At 40.3% G+C, this 24,844-nt stretch overlaps 1 protein-coding gene across 1 annotated transcript; it reads right to left on the reverse strand.

Annotated features, from left to right (window-relative positions):
- Positions 1 to 9,616: 9,616 nt before the first annotated feature.
- LOC127212668 (glutathione S-transferase A4-like) lies at positions 9,617 to 14,997 on the reverse strand. Its single transcript, XM_051172752.1, is given in 3 exon segments — positions 9,617 to 10,210; positions 10,212 to 10,309; positions 14,967 to 14,997. Coding segments are annotated over 3 exon segments (723 nt in total).
- Between the last annotated feature and the right edge of the window lie 9,847 nt (positions 14,998 to 24,844).

Genomic DNA, 24,844 nt, shown 5'->3' on the forward strand with positions numbered 1-24,844 from the left:
TGAATAAGATACCAACACATCAGGCTCTAAGATCCACAGTTCATGAGGTTTCACAGAACCTTATGAAACTGAAAGGCTTCGTGATGCAAAGAACACTGTCAGTAGAACAAAACCACAGCCCACAGATTTGGAAAAGAGCTTCACCAACCCAATATCTGGCAAAGGCTTGATATCCAAAATATATAAAGAAGTCAAGAAACTAAACAGCAATAAACTAAATAGTCCACTTAAAGTGTTGTACAGAGCCACAGAGAATTTTCAACAGAGGAATCTTGAAAGGCAGTGAAGCACTTAAAGAAGGGTTCAAAATTCTTAGTCGTTAATGAAATGCAAATCAAAACAACTCTGAGAGTCCATGTTACACCTGTCAGAATGGCTAAGATCAAAAACTCAAGTGACAGCAAATGTTGGTGAGGACATGGAGAAGAGAAGACTCTTCCATGTGCTTGTGTACAACAATTTTGGAAATAAATCAAGTGATTAATTGTTGATCTTAGAGCTTTAGCTCTTAGTGTTGTGCTCAGGAAGTTGTCTCCTGTGCTAATGAGATCAAAGATCTTCCTCATTTTTTAATAACAGACTTTTGTGTCTGTTTTATGTTGAACTATTCATTGTATTCAAGAGTTGGGGAATTGAAAGACTAGCGATGGAATGACAGGTGATCCACAAGGAGACAGTCAAGGCTGGGAGTTCTGGACCCAGGAGCCCCACACAAACTGAACCAACCAAGGCCATGACAATCAGAGAACACAGACCCACTGATTAGATTTAGCCAATGGACAGGTTGTTCTCCAAATGCGGATAGGGAGCAGGGGACTGCCTCTGACAAAAACACTAGTGCCATCAATTAGATCACTGCCCCTTAGATGAGAGGTCCTGCCAGAACACAAAGGAATGGGATGGAGTCTATTCAGATGAGACCTGATAGGCTGTGGTCAGACAGTGAAGGAGGAGGACCCTACCTGTCAGAGATCATGGGAAAGGGAATAGAATGAAAAAGGGATGGAGGGTGGGAACAGGAAGATAAGAATGAGGGGATTAAAATCTGGATGTAATATGAATAAATAATAATAATAGTTAAAAAGGATACAAATATACAAAGCTGGATTAAAAAGGTGGAAAGAAAAAAGTGGCCATCTTACCAAAAGTAACTAATATTCAATGAGATCTGTACCAAAATACTTAAACAATTATTTACAGTCCTTTAAAGATCAATTCTAAACTTCATAAAGAAAAACAAAAAATGCAGAATAGCTAAAATAATCATGTACAATAAAAGATCTTCCAAAGGAATCGCCACCCTTCATCTCAAGGTCTACTATAGAGCATAACTAATAAAAACAGCATGGTACTTGCATATAAATAGGCTGGTTGATCAATGGAATTGAATTGAAGATCCAGAAATAAACTCACACATCTCTGGACACTTGATTTTTGACAAAGAAACCAAAACCACACAATGGGAAAAGATAGCATATTCAAAAATGGTATTGGTCTAACTGGATATCTACATGTATAAAAATGAGAATAGATTCATATTTATCACTCTGCACAAAACTAAAGTCCACGTAGATTAAAAATGTCAACATAGGGGGGAATCCAAGATAACAGCACTGAACACAGACCATGTTTATTCAGTACAGCAGTGACACCAGAGCAACCTAAGGACTGAATATTGAACTACAAAACACAGGTGCTGGTGATGTGCAGGAGAGATGGGTCTACACTATTTGGAGCATGCATGGGTCTGGCCTCATGCCACCCAGCTAGTCCACAGAAAATTTTCTGGGGCCCTGCAGGCACAGGTCAGTGCTCCAAAGACAAACCACATACCTTGTGGGGTATATAGCTACTGAGCTCTTGGTCTCAGAGGGAACTGTGAGGCACACAAACATCAGTACCTGCGTCTTCTAGCCCAGAGGAAACCCTACTATCTGGAACACAAATGAACCTGACAGCAAGTCACCTGGCCAATCCACAAAAAGTTCCCAGTTCCATGCAGTCATGGGCACGGGCTTCAAGCACTAGCCACATGCCTGCTATGGCACATAGCAGCTGCACTCAGTGTCTCAGAATGAACTCTGGGCTACAAAATACCCATGCTGTGTCTCCATGCTGAGAGGAGACACCACAGTGTGGGACACAGTCAGATCTGACTTCAGGTCACCCATCTGGTCCACAAAAAGTTCCCAGGTCTGATCACTGGTCACCCACGTGATACACCTGAGGAGTTCCATGATCTGCACATGTTAGGGGTTTCAAACTGTACCCTTCCAACTTCAAATTGTTCTCAAAGGCTGGTGAAGGACACCAGAAACTACCACCAACACCAGAGACACCAAGATGACTAAAGACCATCACATAAAACATGAACAAAAGCCAAAATATTATTACACTTCCAGAAACCAGGTATCCCAAAGGAATCAGCCCTGGAAACTCTAATACATCTGAAATGCAAGAAAATGACCTCAAATCTTTCCTAGTGAAGAAGATATTGGAAGAAACAAATAAAATCCACAAACAAATACAGGATGATACAGCCAAACAGATTGGGGCCCTTATAGAGCAATGACAGAGCCCTATAGAAAGGAAATGAAGAAGCCACTGGAAGAAATTCAGGAAAAGGCAAACAATCAGGCAAAGGAAATTTTAAAATGGTTTGATATCTGAAGATGAAAATGGAAACAATATTAAAAGCACAAACTGAGGAAAGCCTGAAACAACAGAACTTAGCAAAGAAAACAGGGACTGCAGAGGTAAGCATTAACACCAGAATACAAGAGATGGAAGAAAGAATGTCAGGTGTAGATGATACCATGGGAGATTTTGATACAACCATCAAAGAAAATGTTAAATCTAAACATTTCCTAACACAAAACATCCAAAAAAAAAAGGACATCATGAAAAGATGAAACCTATGAATAATAGAAATTGAGGAATGAGAAGATGCCAGGATCCAAGACCTAGAAAATATTTTCAACAAAAGCATTTAAGAAAATTTCCCCAATTTAAAAAAAAGAGAAGCCTATAAACATACAAGAGGCCTACAGAACAAGAAATAGAGTAACCATAAAAGTAAAACCTATTGCCACATAGTAGTCCTAACAATAAATGTACAGAAAAAATAAAAATATTAAAAGTGGCCAGGGGAAAAGTCCAAGTAACATACAATGGTGAGCGTACCACAATCACACCCAGCTTTTCTTTTTTATTAATATTTATTTGCTAATACCACTTCTGTAGCATATAAGTAATAAATAGCACCTCAAACAATAAACTTGTAATTATTTTTTTATTATATGAACAACTGAAGACAAAACCATGTTTTAGGAAGTCCCTAACTTTCTTTTATTTTATTTTTTTCATCACTGGCCTGTTTTGGTTTCTGTAGCTCTTATAAAGCACTGAGAGAAATCAACATGGGGATGAATATATTTATTTCATCTTACCGCTCATAGGTGATCATGAAGAGAAGCCAAGGTACAAATGGAAGGCAGGAGTAGACATCATGAAGGAGTGCCTACTATTGACTTACCTCCCATGAATTACTGGGCCTGACTTCTTATACAACCCAGGACCACCTGCCTCTGGTGGCAGGGCCTAGTGAGCTAGGACCTTCAATATAAATTATCCACCACAAAAGTTGTCCTACATACCTGACCACATGCCGGTCTGATGGAGGTTATACTTCATCACACCCAACTTTTCAACAGAGACTACAAAAGGCAGAATAGTCTGGACCGATGTCTTGTAAACCTTGGGAAAGCAAAGATGAGAGCGGACTACTATATGCAGAAAAAACTTTTAATCACCACAGAGGGAGAAAACTATATATTTTATCACAAAACAAAATTAAAGAATACCTATCCGCAAATGCAGCCCTACAAGAAGACACTAGAAGGAAAACTCCAACTAAAGGACACTAACTACACTCAGGAAGATACAGGAAATAGATAACTTCACTTTAGCAAAATAAACTAGACAAGCACACAAACACAATATCACAACCAACATCATAATAAAAGCACCTAACAGTCTCTGGCCATTAATCTCTCTCAACATCAATGGTCGTAAATCTTCAATAAAATGACAGGCTAACAGAATGGATACAAAACAGGATTCAACCTGATGAGGCATCCAAGAAACACAACTCAGCCACAAAGATAGGCATTACCTGAGAATAAACAGGTAGAGGAAAGTCTTTGAAGCAAACAAACATGAGAAGCAAGCTGGAGTAACCATTCAAATATCTAATAAAATTGATGGACTTTCAGCCAAAATTAAATAAAATAGATAAGGAAGGACACTTCATACTCATCAAAGGAAAACTCAATCATGATGACATCACAATTCTGAACATCTATGCCCCAAGCAAGGGCACTCACATTTGTAGAAGATACTTTAATAAAGTTTACATCACACATTGATAGTGGGAGACTCCAACAACCCCCTCTCAACAAAGGATAGATCAAGGAAACTGAAGTTAAAGAGAGAAATAATGGCACTAACCAAAGTTATGAATAAAATTGCACCTAACAAACGTCTACATATTTTTTCATTTAAACACAAAAGATTATACGTTCTTTCCAGCACCTCACAAAATCTTCTCCAAAATTGACCTTCTAGTAGGTCATAAAGCAAGTATCAAAAGATACAATAAGACTGAAATAATACCTTGAATCCTATCATACTACCAAGGACTAAAGCTGGACCTCAACAACAACAGGAATAACAAAAAGCTTACACACACTTGAAAACTGAAAAAAAAAATCTCTACCCAGCGATATCTGGGTTAGAAAACATTACACTAAGTGCCTTCAAAAAGAGATTGGGAAATCACATACAAGCAACTTAATGGCACGTCTGGAAGCCATAGGAAAAAAGGAACATTGGTTTCTGTTAGGTCCTCTGCATACATTCTCTGGTTAACTTGGAATGTTTGTAGGATTCCAACCAGGAGGTTGGACCCACTTTTTTCAGCAGGGATGCCTCATTGACCATTGGTATGAAGGTGTGTACCTAATTTTTTTTTTTTTGCATCCTTTTTTGCCATGTTCAGTTAGTATCACTGGGAGGCCTGTTCTTTTCTGAAGAAATGTAGGAGCAGTGGATCTGTGAGAAAATGGGAGGTGGAGGAGCACCAGTTGGAATTGAGGAGGGAGGAAAGGTTGCAGTCAGAATGTATTGTATGAGAGAATAATTTTTAAAAGACTAATAAACACAAATCTGCAGAAAGTTATGTGTAAAACCAAAGAAACAAACAAAAAATAAAAAAATAAAGCAAATCAAAAAAAGTGGGGGAAACCTACTAAAGTTCTATTAATTCTCATTTCTGTGGGATGAGACTCCACGGTTTACACTTGTTCTTTTTGGTTTTTACATATGTCCTAATACACAATAGCAGTAGGAAGCACTATGATCATTCCAGAAGGGATTCACACCCCTTTCTAATGAGTAATTCTCATTCTAGTAAACCCTCAAGCACTTCATGAAGGGAATAGGTTCTGAAAAACGCATATTTAGGCAATTCCATCATTATACATGTAGAATATATTCAAACAAACCTGCATGTGCCCTTTCTTGATGCACAACTGGGCAGCACTACAGAGGTCATCACATCTCTAGTCTGCCATCAACCAACATGTGATATGGCCCATGATCATATATCTGTGTGTTGAGTAGTTTCAAGTCTGTCTTTTCATTCCCTCAAGTCAGCTGGAAATGTAGAATGAGACTCAGAGACTGAGGACAGCTCAGTACATAGATAAATATGGCCCAGGCACATTACAATAGCAGCAAAGTTGATGAATTTCAATACTTTTTCTCTGCTTTTCTATGCTCTGCAGACACCAATGTTAACTTCTGACACTTGGGTTATAAGAACTTCATAAAAAATTGAGAATACCTCCTTTTCCATGAGGAGTATATTAGTTTTTCTAAAATTTCCTTAATATTATATGTTTACATTAATTAATATGAATATTTATCATGTCTCTGATATTAATCATGCCACAAATCTGTAACTGAGCATATGCACAAGTGAAACAATGTAAAATTGTGGTGACACTGAGTCTCATAGCTGACTTTTTTCCATACTTACTGTCAGTTCCAGAATGACATTGGGAACTGGGATAGATGGGTAAATCAATGTATGTGTATAGTCACAAACATACATGTAATATTCTACATGTAATCATATATACTAGTCACACAGCTTTCTATGTACGAAAATTAACCCTATTGTTAAAGACCAAAATTAAGTAACCTCTTTATAAATATCTTTAGGAAGGTGCTGGAGAGATGGCTCAGAGGTTAGGAGCATTGCCTACTCTTCCAAAGGTCCTGAGTTCATTTCCCACCAACCACATGGTGGCTCTATGGTAAGATCTGGTGCCCTCTTCTGGCCTGCAGGTGTACATGCAGGAAGAGCACTGTATGCATAATAAACTTTTTTTAAAGGAAAAAAAGAAAAAGATCTTTAGGAATACATGCTGATGGAGAATTCCTTGGCTCTTGACACTTGGAGAGACACTATGGGGCAGCGTCTTCACACCAGTGGTGTGGATTGTGTTTCATGTTAGATCATGAGACCCTGTGCAATAGCAACTTTTAACATAAGGAGATTCATGAGGCAGAAAAATGAAGCCGGAATCTCTCACCTCACAGCTTAGTGAATTGGAGTATAATATAAGAAATGCCATACTAATACTACTCAGCTATTAAAAACAAGGAATTCCCTAAATTTGTGGGTAAATGGATTGAGCTAGAAATGATCATAATGAGTGAGTTAACCCAGAAGCAGAAAGAATCAAATGGTATATACTCACTTATATCTGCATACTAGCCCAAGGGGCATGTCCCACGAAAGCCTTCACTTACCAGGAAACTGGGACAGAGGGGAGGGCATCCTACTGGGACTCTAAATGAGAGACGCATGGGAGAATAGCAAAATAAAAGGATACAGAGGGTCTTAGAAACCTACAAGTAGAACAATATGATAGGCAGATTTGGGCCCAGGGGTCCCACTCAAACTAAGGCACCAGCCAAGGACAATACAGGAGGTAAACTTTAAACCCCTTCCCAGATCTAGCCAATGGTCAGAATATTCTCCACAGTTGAGTGGAGAGTGTGATATGACTTTCTCACGTACTCTGGTGCCTCACATTTGACCATGTCCCCTGGAGGGGGAGACCTGGTGGCACTCAGAGGAAGAACAGCAGGTTGCCAAGAAAAGACTTGATACCCTATGAGCATATACAGGGGGAGGTAATCCCCCTCAGGAACAGTCATAGGGGAGGGGAATAATGGGAAAATGGGGGGGGGAGGGAAGAATGGGAGGATACAAGGGATGGAATAAACATTGAGATGTAACAAGAATAAATTAATAAAAAGAAAAAAGAAAAAAAAGGAAATGCCATACTACAATGAAATGCACTTGAAAATATTAAAAATAATGATGAACAAAGGTGAAAAGTTTCATGTTACTGAGGGAAGTACAGGACAGAACACGTCAGAGTTTCTCTGCACAGGCACAGATTATAATTCATGACATTCATGAGGCAATGAAGAAGCTAATGACTTACCTAAAGTCAATGACTATGTTATAAAAATCTTCCTCTATAGGCGTCTGGGATGTGAAAAGAATAAAAAAACAGTCTGTCCGTAAATCTCCATCATCGTCTTCACTGTGTTTTATCCTCCAAAAGCAGGTGGGTTCTGTCAAACTGCACAAGATGAGAGAAAATTTCAGTAGCAAGAAGGAAATAATGAAAGCATGCAGCTTCCTCATGTCTGCCAAAATCTAAGACTTAGCAGAGGTGAAAACAGCTTCTCATGCAGACAAACATCACACACACACAGCTCTATGTATCTCTGTTATTACTGCTACAGACTGCAGGGGGCATATTTATATTCCCTAGTTTCCTTCTGCCTGTTCTGTGCCATAATCCCTGGATACATCTGGAAAATTATGGCCTCAGGATCTGGATCTGAGATCTGAAATATTTTCATCAAAACAGGCCAGAAAACATGTTATGAAGGGCGTGTTCTCCAGCCTCAGGAGCCATGACTTCATTCACATTCATAGCATAAATGCCCCTGGGACAATATTCTTTTGGGCAGCTTTGGTTCCCAGGCTGTGCCAATGAACACAACTGACAATCATTTCAATGAATTTCATATGAACTTTCATAAGATGAGATGTGAGGTCATAAGGGGCCCATGCTACTGAGAGCTATTATTGAATTATGGGACAACATGTCCTCTGTTTTCCATGATAAGGAATGGTATCCTTAAATATAGCATCGAGTCTAAATTATATCTCCCTCAATGTGATGCTTATATGCTAATGTATTCCTGTTACATCTGCAAAATGTCACAAAATTGCCCCTGTTAGCTGTCCACTGGAAGATTTATTATCATGCCAATGCCAGAAAATTTATGAAATATAGTGGCTTAACACGAACCTAGTCCAATATCCATTCCAATACAGATATTCACAGTCAAAGTAGTTCTAAAACATCATCTCTCTTATTCATTCCCCATGTTTAGTGTCTGGTAATGAAACATTACTTCATCCAGAACTGTAGTTTCCTCCATACTTACTCCCATTGCTGAGTAAAAGATAGGCATCATATCTAATTTCCTCATGCAGTCTTTTCTTTTAAGGCTTTACCTATAGAAAGACCCTTTGTCTTTGTTGACAGACTCTCATCCCATCGAGTTGATCACTTCCCCTTGTTGGTGAGGCCTGGCAGCACACACAGGAAGGGGAATCAGGCTATCCAGATGAGACCTGATAGGGTGTGTTCATATATTGGGGGAAGACATCTCCTTCTGTCACAGGTCTAGAGAAGGGGAATAGGGTGGGAGAGTGAGAACAGGAAGATACAAGAAAGGAGATATCAATTTGGATGTAATCTGAAGAAATTATAAAAATTTAAAATTTAAAAATTAAGAAAGAAAGGACATTTGTTTGGTTAGAATATACAAAACACATTGCCTAATAGGGAGTTTCTTAATGAGTGTAAATTAGTTACTTTCATGCATCATTATTGATGGCAGAGAAAACATTGGGATATTATGTTAAAAGAGTGAACTCCGATGTTATTCATGTTATTCATAGGCCTTTCATTTTCATTCATTTAAGGGTAAAATTTATGTGATTTCCATATCTTGACTATGCTAAAGTATATGGGTGTGTCTATAGGATGCTAAGTTATATATGATTGTTGCATCCTCAGGAGTGGTAGAGAAGGACCATTTATTTTTAATTATAATTATTGATTCAATCTGATACTCATTTCCATAGTAAACACTGTAGATAGATTCCATCCCCACTTGAGTAGAGGAGATTCTTTTGCACCAAGTAATGTTCTTAAAGGCTTATGTATTGATTGATTATTATGTATACAGTGCTATACTTTTTTTTTTTTTTTTTTTTTTTAGTTTTCACCGTATTTAATTGGCATTTGTCACTGACGGCAGAGTGGTTTTGCTTGTTGAAGACCTTTGCTTCTGGGATCTATCTATACTTTGCTTCTGGAATGCTCAGTAGCTGACCTATGGTGAAACTGTGATTGGATCCTTGCTATAGCCACCTTAAAAACTGCTGCCACTAGAATTTCAGGACGTTCCTGACCACCTCGACGTAGTGGTCGTCTGGAGGTGGCTTCCTCTGACTTCCGGGCTGTAGGAACTTCTTAATTGTAGGAATGTTGCTGATTCTTGTCTTAAATGCCTGCAGCAGAGGGAAGTCAGAGAGCACGGGAGCGCTGAGCTCTTCCACCATCAAAATAGCTTCTAGCAGCTGTAAGTCTGCCCAGCTGAGCTGATTGCCAACAAGAAAAGCCTCCCCATGGTCTTTTAAAATCTTTTCAAACACAGGGAAGTAACGGGTTTTAGCTCTCTTCACTATAAAAGCATAGTTCTCCTCTTTTTCCTGAGGGGGTTTAAATGCAGCGTGGGCGATCATCATCATCAGGTCCTGGGTGCCGTCAGTGTACATGTCTATCCTGACTCTCTCTTTCAGGTCTTTCCCATACAAGTTGTGCTTGGCAGCAAGGTAGCTCAGGATGGCTCTAGTCTGTGTCAGCGGCAAGCCGTCAATTTCAACCAAAGGCACTTGCTCAAAAAGCAGGCGTCCATCCTTTCGCAACTTCTCATATTGTTCTCTCGTCTCAAGAAATTCTTCCTCAAACTCCACTCCGGCCGGCCGCAGCCAGCAGCCAGCGGATCGACTCCATCTTGCCCCTGCCATGGAAGTAGTAGAGCTTGGGTTTGGCGTCCACGACTCCTGGTTCAGAGTTCCCTTATTCTTTCAGGATCTACTCTCCAGGCACTCGAGAAAGAAGCCCTTAAATAAAAAATCGTGGTCCTTCAGATCTGATTGAAATCTCTCCGCCCCCCAGCCATTGAGCATTTAGGAAATGCACACGCCTCCAAGGACACTTTCTTCCCCAGGGGGAAGAACTGGTTTGCTCTAGAAGCGTTCACTGGCTCATCCAGCAAACGTTACACGCTTTTGAGTACACTCTTGAGGTGTTGGCGCTAGAGAGAGGGCATGACGACTCCAAGTCCTGTGCAGGCAGCGTTTACGTTGTTTATCCAGTGCTATACTTTAATGCACACCTGAAGGCCAGAAAAAGGTGTCATATTACATTGTAGATGGCTGCGAACCACCATGTGGTTGCCAGGTATTGAACTCAGGACCTCTGAAAGAGCAGTCAGTGCTCTTAACTGCTGAGCCATCTCTCCAAGCCCTCCTCCTAAGCCTTAATCTACTTTGTTGGAATTATTTTCTGCACATTTGCCTTCCTTGAGGCATTGGGATGGAATCTCATGTGGATTTAAGTTGTGCTATGTCTGTCATCAGTTTGAACTTTTCATAAACTATTTTAACTATGTATTTGTTATTTTTTCATATCTTCTGCTCAATACTTTTTAAGGCATTCTGATTGGGTGAATTGAGCATTTGTGTGTGTGATACATTTCTTTCTTTACATGTTTTGGATGTTAATCTTTTGTGAAATGAAAGGGGAGCATTTTTCCCACTTACGGAGGCTGTCTCTCCACTGTTTCCTTGCTGTGCACTTTCTCTCCCAACTCTGAGATGCTTTTGTGAGCTGTTGACAGACATCCCAGATGGCACTGTCTGCACATGCTCACTGGAATGAGATTCATATACTATACTCAAGCTATTTCAAACCTGCAGGTCAGACATTCAATTTGAATTTTTTCCATAAAATGATAGGTAACATCCCATGCTCTTTTGGAATACAGTAGTTTAACTTGTACTTTATTTGGCTTTTGCCTTGATGCTTAACTATTTGAGTCATATGGTGATGGAGAGTAACAAGAATGCAGAACTGAAATGCTAGTTTTGAAGAGAGGAAGACATTTGACCAGGAAAGATGAATTATATAAATATTGCTGGCACCAGGAGATCTTTCTTCAGTGAAAGGTCCTGAGACAGCAGGTTCTGGTGAACAGACATAATGAGGTTAGGACATGTGATCTCAAGATATCTTGCATACCCTAGTTCTTACCCAAGAAAGCTTATTATGAAGTGCATCGTCTTACATATTTTATTTATTTATTTACTTTATATCTCAACCAGAATTTCTATTACCTTGTCTTTTCCCAGTCTCTCCATCTCAGTTCCCCCTCTCCCCCTCCCACTCTTTATCTTCAGAGAAGAGGAGGCCTCCAATGCATACAAACTACCCCTGGCATATCAAGTTGTAGTAGACTAGGTTCATCTTCTATTGAGGCTAGAAGAGGTAGCTCCATAGGGGGGAAGTGTCCCAAGGGCAGATGACGGAATCAGAGACAACCCCTCTCCAGCTTTTAAAAGTCTCACAGGAAGACCAAGCTACCAAACTGTAACATGTGCAGAGGGCCTAGCTTCATTCCATGAAGGCCCTGTATTTGTCAGTTCAGCCTATATGAGCACCTATGGGCTGGAATTGGTTGATTCTGTTTCTTTTCTTGTGGTGTCCTTGATCCTTCTGGCTACTACAATTCTTCTTCCCCTTATTGGTTGGATTCTCAAAGCTCCATCTAGTGTTTAGCTGTGGGTCTTTGTATCTGTTTCCATCAGTTATTGAATGAAGCCTCTCTAATGACGATTGGACTAGTTTCCAATCTATGACTATAGCAGAGTATCATTAAAAATCATTTCATTGACTTTCTTTGGTCATTCATGTTTGGATATATAGTGTTCTCTGGACAATCCAAGCACTGACTCCAGGCCCTCTAGCTAGTATAAGGAGTTCGTTTGCTCTCACGACATGGGTCTCAAGCTGGGCCAGTCATTAATTTGCCGTTTACAATTCTGTGCCACCTTTACACCAGCACATTTTGTAGGCATGAAAAATGGTAGGGTCAAAGATTCTGTGGTTGCGCTGGTGTCTGAACCCCTCCATTGGAAGTCTTTCCTAGTTAAAGGAAATGACAGGTTCATGCTCAGAGTATGTCAGTTCTAGGATTGTTAGCTAGGGTGGCACCATAAATTACTGGGAGTTTCCATTGCTGTAGGATTCTAGCTTGGCATAGAGATGCTGCCCAACTCCTGATTCCAGCTGTCTCTCCCAGATAAAGTTCCATTAGCCCTTCCCCCCCCCCCAAAAATAATTCCCTCCTGTTTCCATCCCCAACTCCATCTTCATATGCAATCAGTCCCCTGGTCCCTACTCCCCACTCCCTGTCCACCTACGATGTATATTCTATTTCTTGTGTCAGTAAGATTCAAGTGTCCCTGTTTTGAGCCCCGCTTGTTACTTAGCATCTTTAAGTCTTTGGATTTAGTATGATTATCCTATCCTTTACAGCTAATATCCACTTATAAGTGGAGGACACACTATGATTGTGGTTCTGTGCCTCAGATACCTCACTTAGGCTGAAGTCTCTAGTTCTATCCATATGCCTTCAAATTTCTTGATGTCATTTTAATAGCTGAGTAATACTCCATTCTGTAAATGTACCACATTTTTCTTTATCCATTCTTTGATTGAGGGACATCTAGGTTGCTTCCAGTTTCTGGCTACTACAAATAAGGCTGCTCAGAATGTAGTTAAGCATAAATTGGGAATATGGCTAGGAACTGTATATCTAAGTCTTTAAGTAGATCTATTACCAATTTTCTGAGAGACAACTAAATTGACTTCAAAAGTGGTTCTACAAGTTTGCACTCCTGCCAGCAGTGGAATAGTGTTCAACTTGTTCCTCATCCTTGCAAGGATGAGCTGTCATTTGAGTTTTTGATCTTAGCCTACCTAATAGGTATAAGATGGAATCTCAAAGTCAATTTTATTGGAATTTCCCTGATGGGTAAGAATGTTGAACTTATCTTTAAGTACTTCTTGGTCATTAGAGATTCCTCTGTTGAGAATTCTTTGTTTAGATATGTACCTCTTTTTTAACCTAGTAATTTGGTTTATTGACATCTAGTGTCTTGAGTTCTTTAGAAATTTTGGATATCAGCTCTCTGTTTGCTGTGAGGCTCATGGCGATCTTTTTCTATTCTGTTGGATGCCATTTTGTCCTTTTGACATTGTCCTTTGCCATATGGAAGCTTTTCAATTCCATGAGGTCTCATGCATTAATTAATGAGCTTAGTGCCTGAGCTATTGGTGTTCTGTTCAGAAAGTTGTTCTCTGTGTTATCACATTCAATGCTGTTTCACACTTTTTTGTTCTATCAGGCTTTGTCAGTATGGTTTTATCTTGAGGTCTTTGATTTACTTGAACTTGGATATTCTACAGAGCGATAGATCTGAATCTAGTTTTATTCTTCTACATGTAGCTATCTAATTAGACAAGCAACCACATTTGTAAAAAAAAAAATTAATCAAGCTTGAACCACACATTGATGTCCTTCCATTAATGGTGGGAGACATCAACAACCCACTCTCAACAAAGAATAGAGCAATGAAACAGAAGTTATAACAAGAAATAATGGAGCTAACAGATTTCAAGAATCAAATGGTCCTAACAGATATCTACAGAATATTTCTCCCAAACATGAAAAATTATACCAGTATCTTTTTCTCAATACCCCATGCAACCTTCTCCAAAATTGACCATCTAATAGGTCACAAAGCAAATCTCAACAGATACAAGAAGAGTGAAATAATACCTTGTATCCTATCAGAACAACATGGACTAAAGCTGGACCTCAACAACAGAATTTTTTGAAAGACTACAAACACATGGAAAATACTCAGTGTTAACTGGATCAGGAGAAAAAAAATAAAGGTAGAAATTAGGTACTCCCTAAAATTCAAGGAAAATGAAGGTACAACATGCCCAAACTTATAGGACACAATGAAAGCAATACTAAGAGGAAAGTTCATAGCACAATGTGCTCTCATAAAGAGATCAGAAACATCTCATACAAGCAACTTAATGGCACACTAGTAAGTCTGAGGAAAAAAGAAGACATACCCAAGAGCAGTAGATGGATGGAAATAATCAAAGTCAAGGATAAAATCAATAAATTAGAAACAAAGAAAAAATTCAAAGAAACAGCAAAACCAAGAGCTGGTTCATTTAGGAAATCAGCAAGATAAACAAACCCTTAGCCAAACTAACTGAAAGCCAGAGAGACACTATCCAAATCAACAAAATCAGAAGTGGAAAGGGAAACATTCCAACAGACAATTAAGAATCCAAAGAACCATTAGGTGTTACTTCAAAAGCCTATACACTACAAAATTTGAAAATCTAAATGAAATGGACAATTTTCTTGATAGATTCCACTTACCAAAGTTGAATCAAAATCATGAAAACAAATTAAATGGTCCTATATCTCCTGTGGAAATGGAAACAGTCATCAAAAGTCTCTCAATCAAAAAAATATCCCAGATCTACATGGTTTCAGTTTAGAATTCTGCCAGACTTTCACAGAAGAGATAATACCAATGCTCTTCAAACTATTCCACAAAATACAAATGGAAGGAACATTACCAAATGCATCCTGTGAGGGGATAATCACCATGATACCTATACCACAAAAGACCCATAAAAGAAAGAGAGTTTCAAACAAATTTCTCTTATAAACATTGATACAAAAAATAATCAGTAAAACACTCACAAACTGATTCCAAGAACACTTCGAAGATATCGTTCATCAGGACCAAGTAGGTTACTTCCTAGGGATGCATGCATGGTTCCATATATGGAAATACATCAATGTAATTCACAATGTAAGCAAATTGAAAGGAAAACATCTCTTTAGATGTTGCAAAAACTTTTGACAAAACCCAACATCTGTTCATGTTTAAAGTCTTGGAGAGATCGGGGATACAAAGCGCATACCTAAACATGATAAAGATTATATACAGTAAGCCAATAACCAATATCAAATTAAATGGACAGGAATTCAACACAATTCCACTGAAATAAAAGACAAGACATGGTCAGAATATTCTCCACAGTTGAGTGGAGAGTGTGATACGACTTTCTCACGTACTCTGGTGCCTCACATTTGACCATGTCCCCTGGAGGGGGAGACCTGGTGGCACTCAGAGGAAGGACAGCAAGTAGCCAAGAAGAGACTTGATACCCTATGAGAATATATAGGGGGACGTAATCCCCCTCAGGAACAGTCATAGGGGAGGGGAATAATGGGAAAATGGGGGGGGGGGAATGGGAGGATACAAGGGATGGGATAAACATTGAGATGTAACAAGAATAAATTAATAAAAAATAAAAAATAATAAAAGCCAAAAAAAAAAAAAAAAAAGACAAGACAATGCTACCCTCTCTCGCCATATCTCTTCAATATAATACTTGAAGTTTTAGCTAGAGCAAAAAGAAAACAAAAATCAAGTAGATCCTCATCTGTCAGGAAGAACTCAAAGTATCACTATTCACAGATGATATGATAGTACGCATAAGTGACCCCCCAAATTCTATGAAAGACATAAAGACCTTTTTTACCTGATAACGCTTTTTCTGACAATGCTAGCATGCTTTGACCTGTGTGTCTGTAGTGAATACCTCTGAACATGAGTATTTTCTTATATTCTTTTTTCTCCTTTACTTTTGGTTTTAGCTTAAATGGAAACAATTCCTGTTATATTTACTAACGACCCTGCTTATGCCTGGACCTTGTGACCACAATAGATTCACTCACCCTTTGTAAAGCATTTAATATTTCCTTGGAATTTGAAACAATTCTTTTTTTTTGTTTGTTTGTTTGTTTGTTTCTTATTTTCACAAGTGTCTTTCTTTCTTTTTATTTATTCTTTTTTTTTCTTTTTATTTATTCTTTTGTTATTACTTACATCTCAATTATAGCCCCCCTCCCTAACCTCCTCCCAGTCCCATTCTCCCTCTTCTTAATGGCTCAGAGAGGGAGGCTCCTCCTTGAATTAATTCTTATTTGCATGAAATGCAATAACATTTGTGTTCCTATTAGAAGGCAAATACAAGACATATTTTAGCAGACACCAGAACTATTCATCATATTGACTGTTTTCAACCTGTTCTCTGGAATTTTCTGATTAATATAATATTGTAACTGATGGTAATGAACATGGTTTAGATTTTTTGTACTACCCTTTGTCATAAAATTTGAAAACATATCATTTATCTTTTATAAAGATGCTGAAATATAAAATTATTCAACAGATGTGGGATTCAAGATGGTAGAGCCTAACACACACCTTAATTGACCAGCAGGACAGCAGTGCCTATACAGCAACCTAAGAACTGAACTGAGAACCACAAAGCACCAATGCTGTTGATCCCCAGATGTGAAAGGTGCAAACTGTGTGTAGTACAGGTGGGTCTGGCCTCAGGCCACCTGGCTAACCCACAGAAAGCATCCCTGTCTCTGCAGCCATAAGTGAGCTCCAGGGTCTGGCCACTGATGAAGCTGTGTTTCTGATCTCTGGGACCCAAAGAGAGCTGAAGTCTGATGAAACCCCAGCGTCTGGGGCTGCTGGACTACAGAAGAATCCACAGCATATAAAACAAGAGTATCTGATGTCAGGTCACCAGACCAATTCACAGAGACTTCCCTGGGCCCTGCATGCACAGATGCACTCCAGCATCTGGCCTTGGCATGCCTGGCAGGAGCACAATTTCTGAGCCTGGGGCCCAGAGAGAGCTATGGGCAGATAAAGCACCAGGGTTGCAAATTTCCCTCCAACCACTGGAGGCCAGATATCTTCCACGTGCTCCTCGGTGAATCTGGTTCACAATCTAGGAGCCAACAGAGGCAGTGAACTCAACAGAGGTGCCTGGCCTCCCGGGGTCATAAACAGGAAGCCAAGAGAGACAGTGATGCCAGCAGAAGTGAGTAGAGTACAAGACCTAAGCCCCATTGTTTATATATACACCCAGAACTCTCTGACCATAAGCGAACACCAAACCAGCTAACACCAGAGACGGCACAATAGGAAGAGGTCAGCATAAGAACACAAGCAACAGCTGCCAGGACTGTAAAATGCTTTCTGGTCTTCATGCTCAGTGACATTTGTAGGGCTTCTCTCCTATATGGACTGTGGGTGTCAATTAATATTTGAACTATTACTGAATCTCTTCCCAGATTTTTGACATTTGTAGGGTTTTGCTCCAGTGTGAACAGTTGGCGTCGAGTAAGGGCCAGTTGATAGATGAAGGCTTTGTTATATGCGTTACTTTTCTTTCATGGAAATTGTCATGGTCACAATTTCAAATCTTCTCCCTATCATATTTTGGAATAAATATTTTTCTCTCTTGCTCTTAAGAAAAAAGCCTAGGGTGTGAGAAGACATACCCACAGGGAATCCAAGTAACCCGTCACTTCAGTTGCTATACTAAAATAAGTTATTTCCAAATTTAATGTCAATGCCAAGTGAACATATCCTCTGGACAGCAGAGTAGCAAACAGAAGAGCCTTCCATTTCCCCACAGGAAAAAGAAACTTACCAAAAGATAACAACCAACTGCCTTGGTGACAAATCCCCAAGGCGGCTAATCCATCAATGAACCTCACGTGACCACAAAACTATGGCATCTGGGTAGAAAGTCTGTAACTTCTATCATTGCCCTTCTTTTCTGAAAACAGCATTCTACAATCACCCCAAAACAAACAAGACCTTCCAACGCTATTCTGCTTTCTTGGGAGAGAAAAAGAGAACAGTAGATACATACACGTGTGAAGTGTCTGAAGGCTATCAGATAGGTAACTTCAGTACAGCCTGCTCCACAGTGGAGGGGGGGGATCAAAAGGTGTATTTTGGACGGTAGGGTCAGAATAGGAAGATGAAATCTAAATAGTCATTACGGTATTAATGAGGTGGCATTACTTCAGACAGTCAGCCACAGAAAGTAGAATATTTGTTAAGATTTTTCTTTTGCTGTATGCATTTGTTTGTGTACAGCTATGTTGAGTGCAGAAACTCCAGAGGGGGCAATGGAGTCCCTGGATTGCGGGAAATTGTCATCCTCTCCTCCCTAACCTGAGTGTTGAGAAGCAAATTTGGGTTATCTGTAAATGCAGGATTCACTCTCAACCACAGAGACTTCTCTCTAGCCTAAGTCCAGGCAGTCCTAAGCAGAAATATGAGGAACCATTTCTAATAGAAAAGATAAAACTAAACCACACAGAAAACAAAACACAACCTATTTGAAGGACTCTAATGAGCTCTCTACACAGTTCATGTACTGGTCCACAGAAGTAAGGAAAAATGGTTGGTTTTATATTGCTATTGGTTTATTTCACTGTTTGACATGTAAAGGGTACTGCACCTAGGGCCAGAGAGGTGGCTCACCAATCTCTTCCAGAGAAGCTAGGATCAGTTCCCAGCACCCACAGGGCAGCTCACAACTGCCTGTAACTCCAGCTCCTGAAAAATCATCTCCGTTGAGCCAGAGCGTCCCAATAAGCATCTGACAAGAAGGCTTCTTCTTCCTGTGTCTTCTGCCTCACTCCTACCTGCCCAAGTACATGGTTCCTGCTGCTTGTCTGTTCACACCCCAAGGTGTAGGAACCAGGCCCGACTGGGCTGCCTGCCTGTCTTGCTGTTTTCATGTCCTGTTTCTAGCAGCTTCCATATCTGTGTTTATGTTGATTAGCTAGTCATGTTTACTGCTCCAAGAACGCACCTCTCCCCTCCTTGGGACTTTTCCTCCTGTGTGCAATCACCTCTCGAGGGATTTCACCTGCGAGTGGCATTCCTGTTTTGCTGCCTGTAAGAAGGCTCTTTGAACACTGAATAAAGACTGGCTGTTGCTGCTGCCGCTGCTGCCACTCTCTTAGCCCAAAGGACCCACTGTTTTAGTGTGTGTGTGTGTGTGTATGTGTGTGTGAGTTAAATCTGCAGTCCCTCGCCCTTGACTCGGTACCACAGTGGCGCGGGCACCACACCAAGGCCCTTGTTTCTGCTCCAGCAGTATGGCCAGGGAGGACTCACACACATCAAGACTTGTTCAGTAAAAAGTGAGAGTGATGTTCAGTTTAGAGCCCCCTGATACGTAATAACGTGTCTCTGACCACACTGTGCTGGGAGAAAAGAAGAGGTGGAAAGGGAGATTTAAGGAAATGATTTCTCCGATTTACTCCCTGACATATCCATTAAAATATATGTGAGGGATTTTCACCTTGGAGATGCTAAGCTTCACTTGCACACATGACCAAACTCAAAGCGAAAGGGAGATGGATTTTAAGATCCAGCCACACTTCCTCAGGCCAGCAAGTGTCAGAAGTTACCACGGATCTAGAGCAGTGGTTCTCAACATTTCCTGGATATCTGTAGCATGAGAAGTTAAAGTAGGAGGGGAAAAAACTGGTAAAGAGTAACATACACTTCTCTTCAGGGTCATCATGCCTAGGTTAAAAGTCCTGCCAATGGAAAGGGTACCCAAAATGGAACTCAGCGTAATATAATCTCAGCTTCACACTGCACACAGATAACTGACTGACGTGTTTGTTGAAACGGGGTCTTTTGACGTAACCTAGGTGCCCTGGTACTCCCTGTGCAGCCCAAGCTGCCCTTAATCCCGCAGGCAGCATCCCAACTGCTAGGAATACAGGCATGTACAACTACCTGCGCATGCGATCAACCATTTCAAAGAACACAGGACAATGGAGCTGACCAGGGCAAGTCAAGGAAGATAAATTATCACGAAAAGAGGAAATTTCATATCTTGTAGTTTTATGGGTTTTGTTATTTTATTTTGTTTTTGTTTGTTTGTTTGTTTGTAACAGACAGCATTCTTTTTTTTATTTTTTTTTATTAATTTATTCTTGTTACATCTCAATGGTTGTCCCATCCCTTGTATCCTCCCATTCTTCCCTCCCTCCCATTTTCCCATTATTCCCCTCCCCTATGACTGTTCCTGAGGGGGATTACCTCCCCCTGTATCTGCTCATAGGGTATCAAGTCTCGGCAACCTGCTGTCCTTCCTCTGAGTGCCACCAGGTCTCCCCCTCCAGGGGACATGGCAGACAGCATTCTTAAACTTCATGGAATTTACTCAAGTAGACACTTGAATGGGTGCTAGCCTCACCCTCAGATGACAGGATGTCCAACCTGTACAAAAGCACATCACACTTTTGCTGAAGCGATCACAGCCTACAAATGGGCACAGAGAAGGCAGGACACAATTTAGCAAAGAAGAGAATGCTGAAACTCAGAACATGGGTGATACATACGCAGTGGGCACCTACTGCCCTGATGTTAGATATGGGAAAAACAAAAACAAAAAACAAACAAAAAACCAGAGTGACCCAAACGTTCCATCACTCATTGAAGAGACTATATATGAACTGCCAAGCTTTGGGAACAGAGGTGGCGCAACTCTCCCTAGACCTCAGGCAGTTAGCAGCTATAAATACATGTGTGTCCACAACCATGTTTTTTAGTTTGTTTCCAAGTGAGAACTTGACTGTACATGGCTGTCGGACCCGTCGTCCACTTTATGGGTGTCTTCCTGCATCATGTTGGCCAGGACCACCTCTGGCCTTTCCGGGCAGCAGAGTAATATCCTGCAGTGGGAGCGTGGTTCATCTCGTGGTCCCCACCTCCTCACTATTGAAATTGCCGGGCAATAGTTTTGCTCACGGCTTCCTGCCTCCCTCCATTCCTGAGCCCATGAGGCAGTCACTGTCAGATGGGTCTCAGAACCAGGCAGGAAGGACAGAAAATGATCAGTGTAGCCATGCAAGTGACAGGGTGTGACAAGGATTTGAAGTGGGACTGTTGCCTCTGCAGCTCTGCTCTAGGGGTTGCGGGCTCTTATTTGTATGGTTTTCCACTGCAACGGTGGCATCCTCAGCTCAGTGGGAACCCTCTACACATCTATGCTGTAATAAGGAGGTTCAGATTGGCCTAGGCACTGTCCTTTCTTGGACCAGCACCCTGTGTCTGTTCTGGATCTGGCCTATATCTACAGTCTGAGGGGTCAGAGCCACCCCCTTGAGAAAGCAGATAGTTTGAGGGGCTCCCATATGCCTCTTTGGTAGGGAAAAGTAGGGTGAGAGGTTCCACACCAGTGTTGGGGGAAGACCTATAATACCTTCCTGGACTTCCCATGTCTGGTTGGTGGGGGGCGGGGGGCAAGGCTCAGCACTTCTGTTACGTAGGTGACAACTGCCTTCTTCCATTTTTACAGAGCATTGTGTCCAAATTGGGACCCATGCCTCGCATCCTGAGGGATGTCCACACAGCACTGAGCACTCCAGGCAGTGGGCCGCTCCCTGGCACCAATGACCTGGCCTCCATGCTAGGCTCCAGCAGCAGCGGCGGCATCTCAGCTGGGCTGCAGAAGATGGTGCCTGAGAATGACCTCTCCAGGTAAGAGCTGCCTGCTGTGCTGGGCGGAGTGGATCTTACATTCAAAGTAGTCCCAGCCCAGCCAAGTTGCCATGGAAGGAAATGACTGAGGGAATTTCACTTTTGGTGTTAAACAGTTACAACAAGGAATTTTTTATGTGTTTTTTTATGTCTCTTGCCAGGTATTTCTTATTAGGATACATCTTATGGGAGGACTAAAGCATTAAAAGGAATAGACCCTCATTCCTGGTGTCATAGTATAACGCATAATGCTTTCACTGGTCTAAGATTGCACATTGTGTTTATAATTTCCTTACCTATAGGATGCTTGTATATCAAACAAATGACAATTAGATTTTGTCAGCAAGATCTCAACTCAAAACCACTCTGTGCATACTGTGTTCAAAATTCAAAACTGGGAAGATGTCAGACCATGCTGCACAAATAAAGCTATTTAGCAATTCTGAGGCCTTTTGAGAAAACTCCGCATAAACAAGACAATACTCTTGTAACCTCTGTTCCTCCAAACAATGGATTTGTTATTGGAATGTGATTTTCTGCACCCCTCATTGTTTAGTAAAAAGGGGTATGTTTACTTCAGATCACCCATTATTTTACTATTATTTGGACAGGGTGTCCTTTTGAACGTACAGCATAAACTCACGTGAACATACCTTACCCTTGTGACAGTATACAGCTTAAATTCATATGAACTTTGCTCATATGACCTAGCTTAACTCACAGAATATAAATTGTCTGGTACTCTAAATAAACTTGACTATTGCATGAGAGGTTAGTCCTCCTCATTTTTAGGATCCAGTCTCCTAGGTACTTGCAAACTGAATACAAGAACATATCAAAGATATCATTCACCATGACCAGGTAGGCTTCATTCCAGGCATGAAAAGATGGTTTAACATATGGAAATCTATCAATGTAATTCATTGTATAAACAAACAGAAAGAAAAAAATTACATGATCATCTCCTTAGATGTAGAAAAAGCATTTGATAAAATCTAACACCCATTCATGTTTAAAGTTTTAGAGAGAACAGGGATACAAGGCACACACCTCAACATAATAAAGGCTGTATACAGCAAGCCAATGGCCAACATCAAGTTAAATGGAGAGATACTCAAGGAAATTCCTCTAAAATCAGGGACCAGGCAAGGCTGGCACTTTCTCCATATCACTTCAATATAGTTCTTGAAGTTCTAGCCAGAGCAATAAAACAGCAAAAGGAGATCAATGGGATCCAAATGGGAAAGGAGGAAGTAAAATTACCCCTATTTGCAGATGGTATGATAGTGTACATAAGTGACCCCCAAAATTCCCCCAGAGAACTCGCACAGCTGATATACACCTTCATCAAAGTAGCTGGATAAAAAATTAACTCAAGAAAGTCAGTACCCTTCTTATATACAAAGGACAACCGTGCAGAGGAAGACATTAGGGAAACTACACCCTTCATGATAACCACAATCAATATAAGATATCTAGGAGTAACTCTAACAAAACAAGTATAGGACTTGTTTGAAAAAAAAAAAACTCAAATATCTGAAGAAGGAGATTGAAGATGACATCAGAAAATGGAAAGATCTTCCTTGTTTGTGGATCAGGAGAATTAACATAGTAAAAATGTCCATCTTACCAAGAGCAATTTACAGATTCAGTGCAATCCCTATCAAAATACCTACACAATTTTTAAAGACATTGAACAATTAATTCTCAATTTAATATAGAAAAATAAACAGACAAAAAAAATCTGAATAAGTAAAGCAATCCAATACAATAAAGATCCTCTGGAGAAATCCCCATGCTGGATCTCAAGCTGTGCTATAGAGCACCAGTAATAAAAACAGCATTCTACTGGTTGATCAGTGGAATCAAATTTTAGGCCCAGAAATAAACCCACACACCCATATACACTTGATTTTTGACAAAGAGGCCAAATAGATACAATGGAAAAAGATAGAATCTTCAACAAATGGTGCTGGTCTAACTGAATGTCTACATGTAGAAAAATGCAAATAGACCCATATTTATTAATATGCACAAAACTCAAGTCCAAGCAGATTAAAGACCTCAACATAAAACCAGAGACACTAAATCTGTTAGAAGAAAAAGTGGGAAAGAGCCTGGAATACATTGGCAGAGGAGACAACTTCCTAAACAGAACACCAACAGGCCAGGCCTTAAGCTCAACAATTACTAAATAGGACCTCATGAGGCTGAGAAGCCTCTGTAAGGCAGAAGACACTCTGAACAGAACAAAGCGACAGCCTGCAGACTGGGAAAAGATCTTCACTAACCCTACCTTTGACAAAGGTCTAATATCCAAAATATATAAAGAACTCAAGAAATTAAACACCACCAAACACAATAACCAAATTAAGAAACGGGGCTCAGAATTAAACAGAGAATTCTCAACAGAGGAACATCGATATGGCTAAGAAACACTTAGAGAAATGCTCAACATCCTTGATCATCAGAGAAATGCAAATCAAAATGACTCTGATATCCCATCTTACACCCATCAGAATGGCTAAGATCAAAAGCTCAAGTGATAGCACATGCTGGTGAGGATATGGAGAAAGAGGAACATTCGTTCATTGTTGGTGAGAATGCAAACTTGTACGGCCACTTTGGAAATCTATCTGGCACTTTTCCAGAAAACTGGGAATAGGGCTACCTCAAGGCCCAGCTATTCCACTCCTTGGAATATACCCAGAAGATGCTCCAGCACAAACAAGGACATATGGTCAACCATGTTCACAGCAGCCTTATTCGTAAGAGCCAGAATCTGGAAACAACCTAAATGTCTGTCAGTTGGAGAATGGATACAGAAACTGTGGTACATTTACACTACGGAATACTACTCAGCTATTAAAAACAAGGAAATCCTGAAATTTGTGGGAAATTGGTGGAACTAGAAATTATCATACAGAGTGAGTTAACCCAGACCCAGAAAGACTCACATGGTATATACTCACTTATAATTTGACACTAGCCCAAAGGGATGTCCCATGAAAGTCTTCACTTACCAGGAGATTGGGATAGATACAGGGACTTCCTATT

Source organism: Acomys russatus, chromosome 31 (assembly GCF_903995435.1).
Source record: "Acomys russatus chromosome 31, mAcoRus1.1, whole genome shotgun sequence".
Classification (NCBI taxonomy): Eukaryota; Metazoa; Chordata; class Mammalia; order Rodentia; family Muridae; genus Acomys; species Acomys russatus.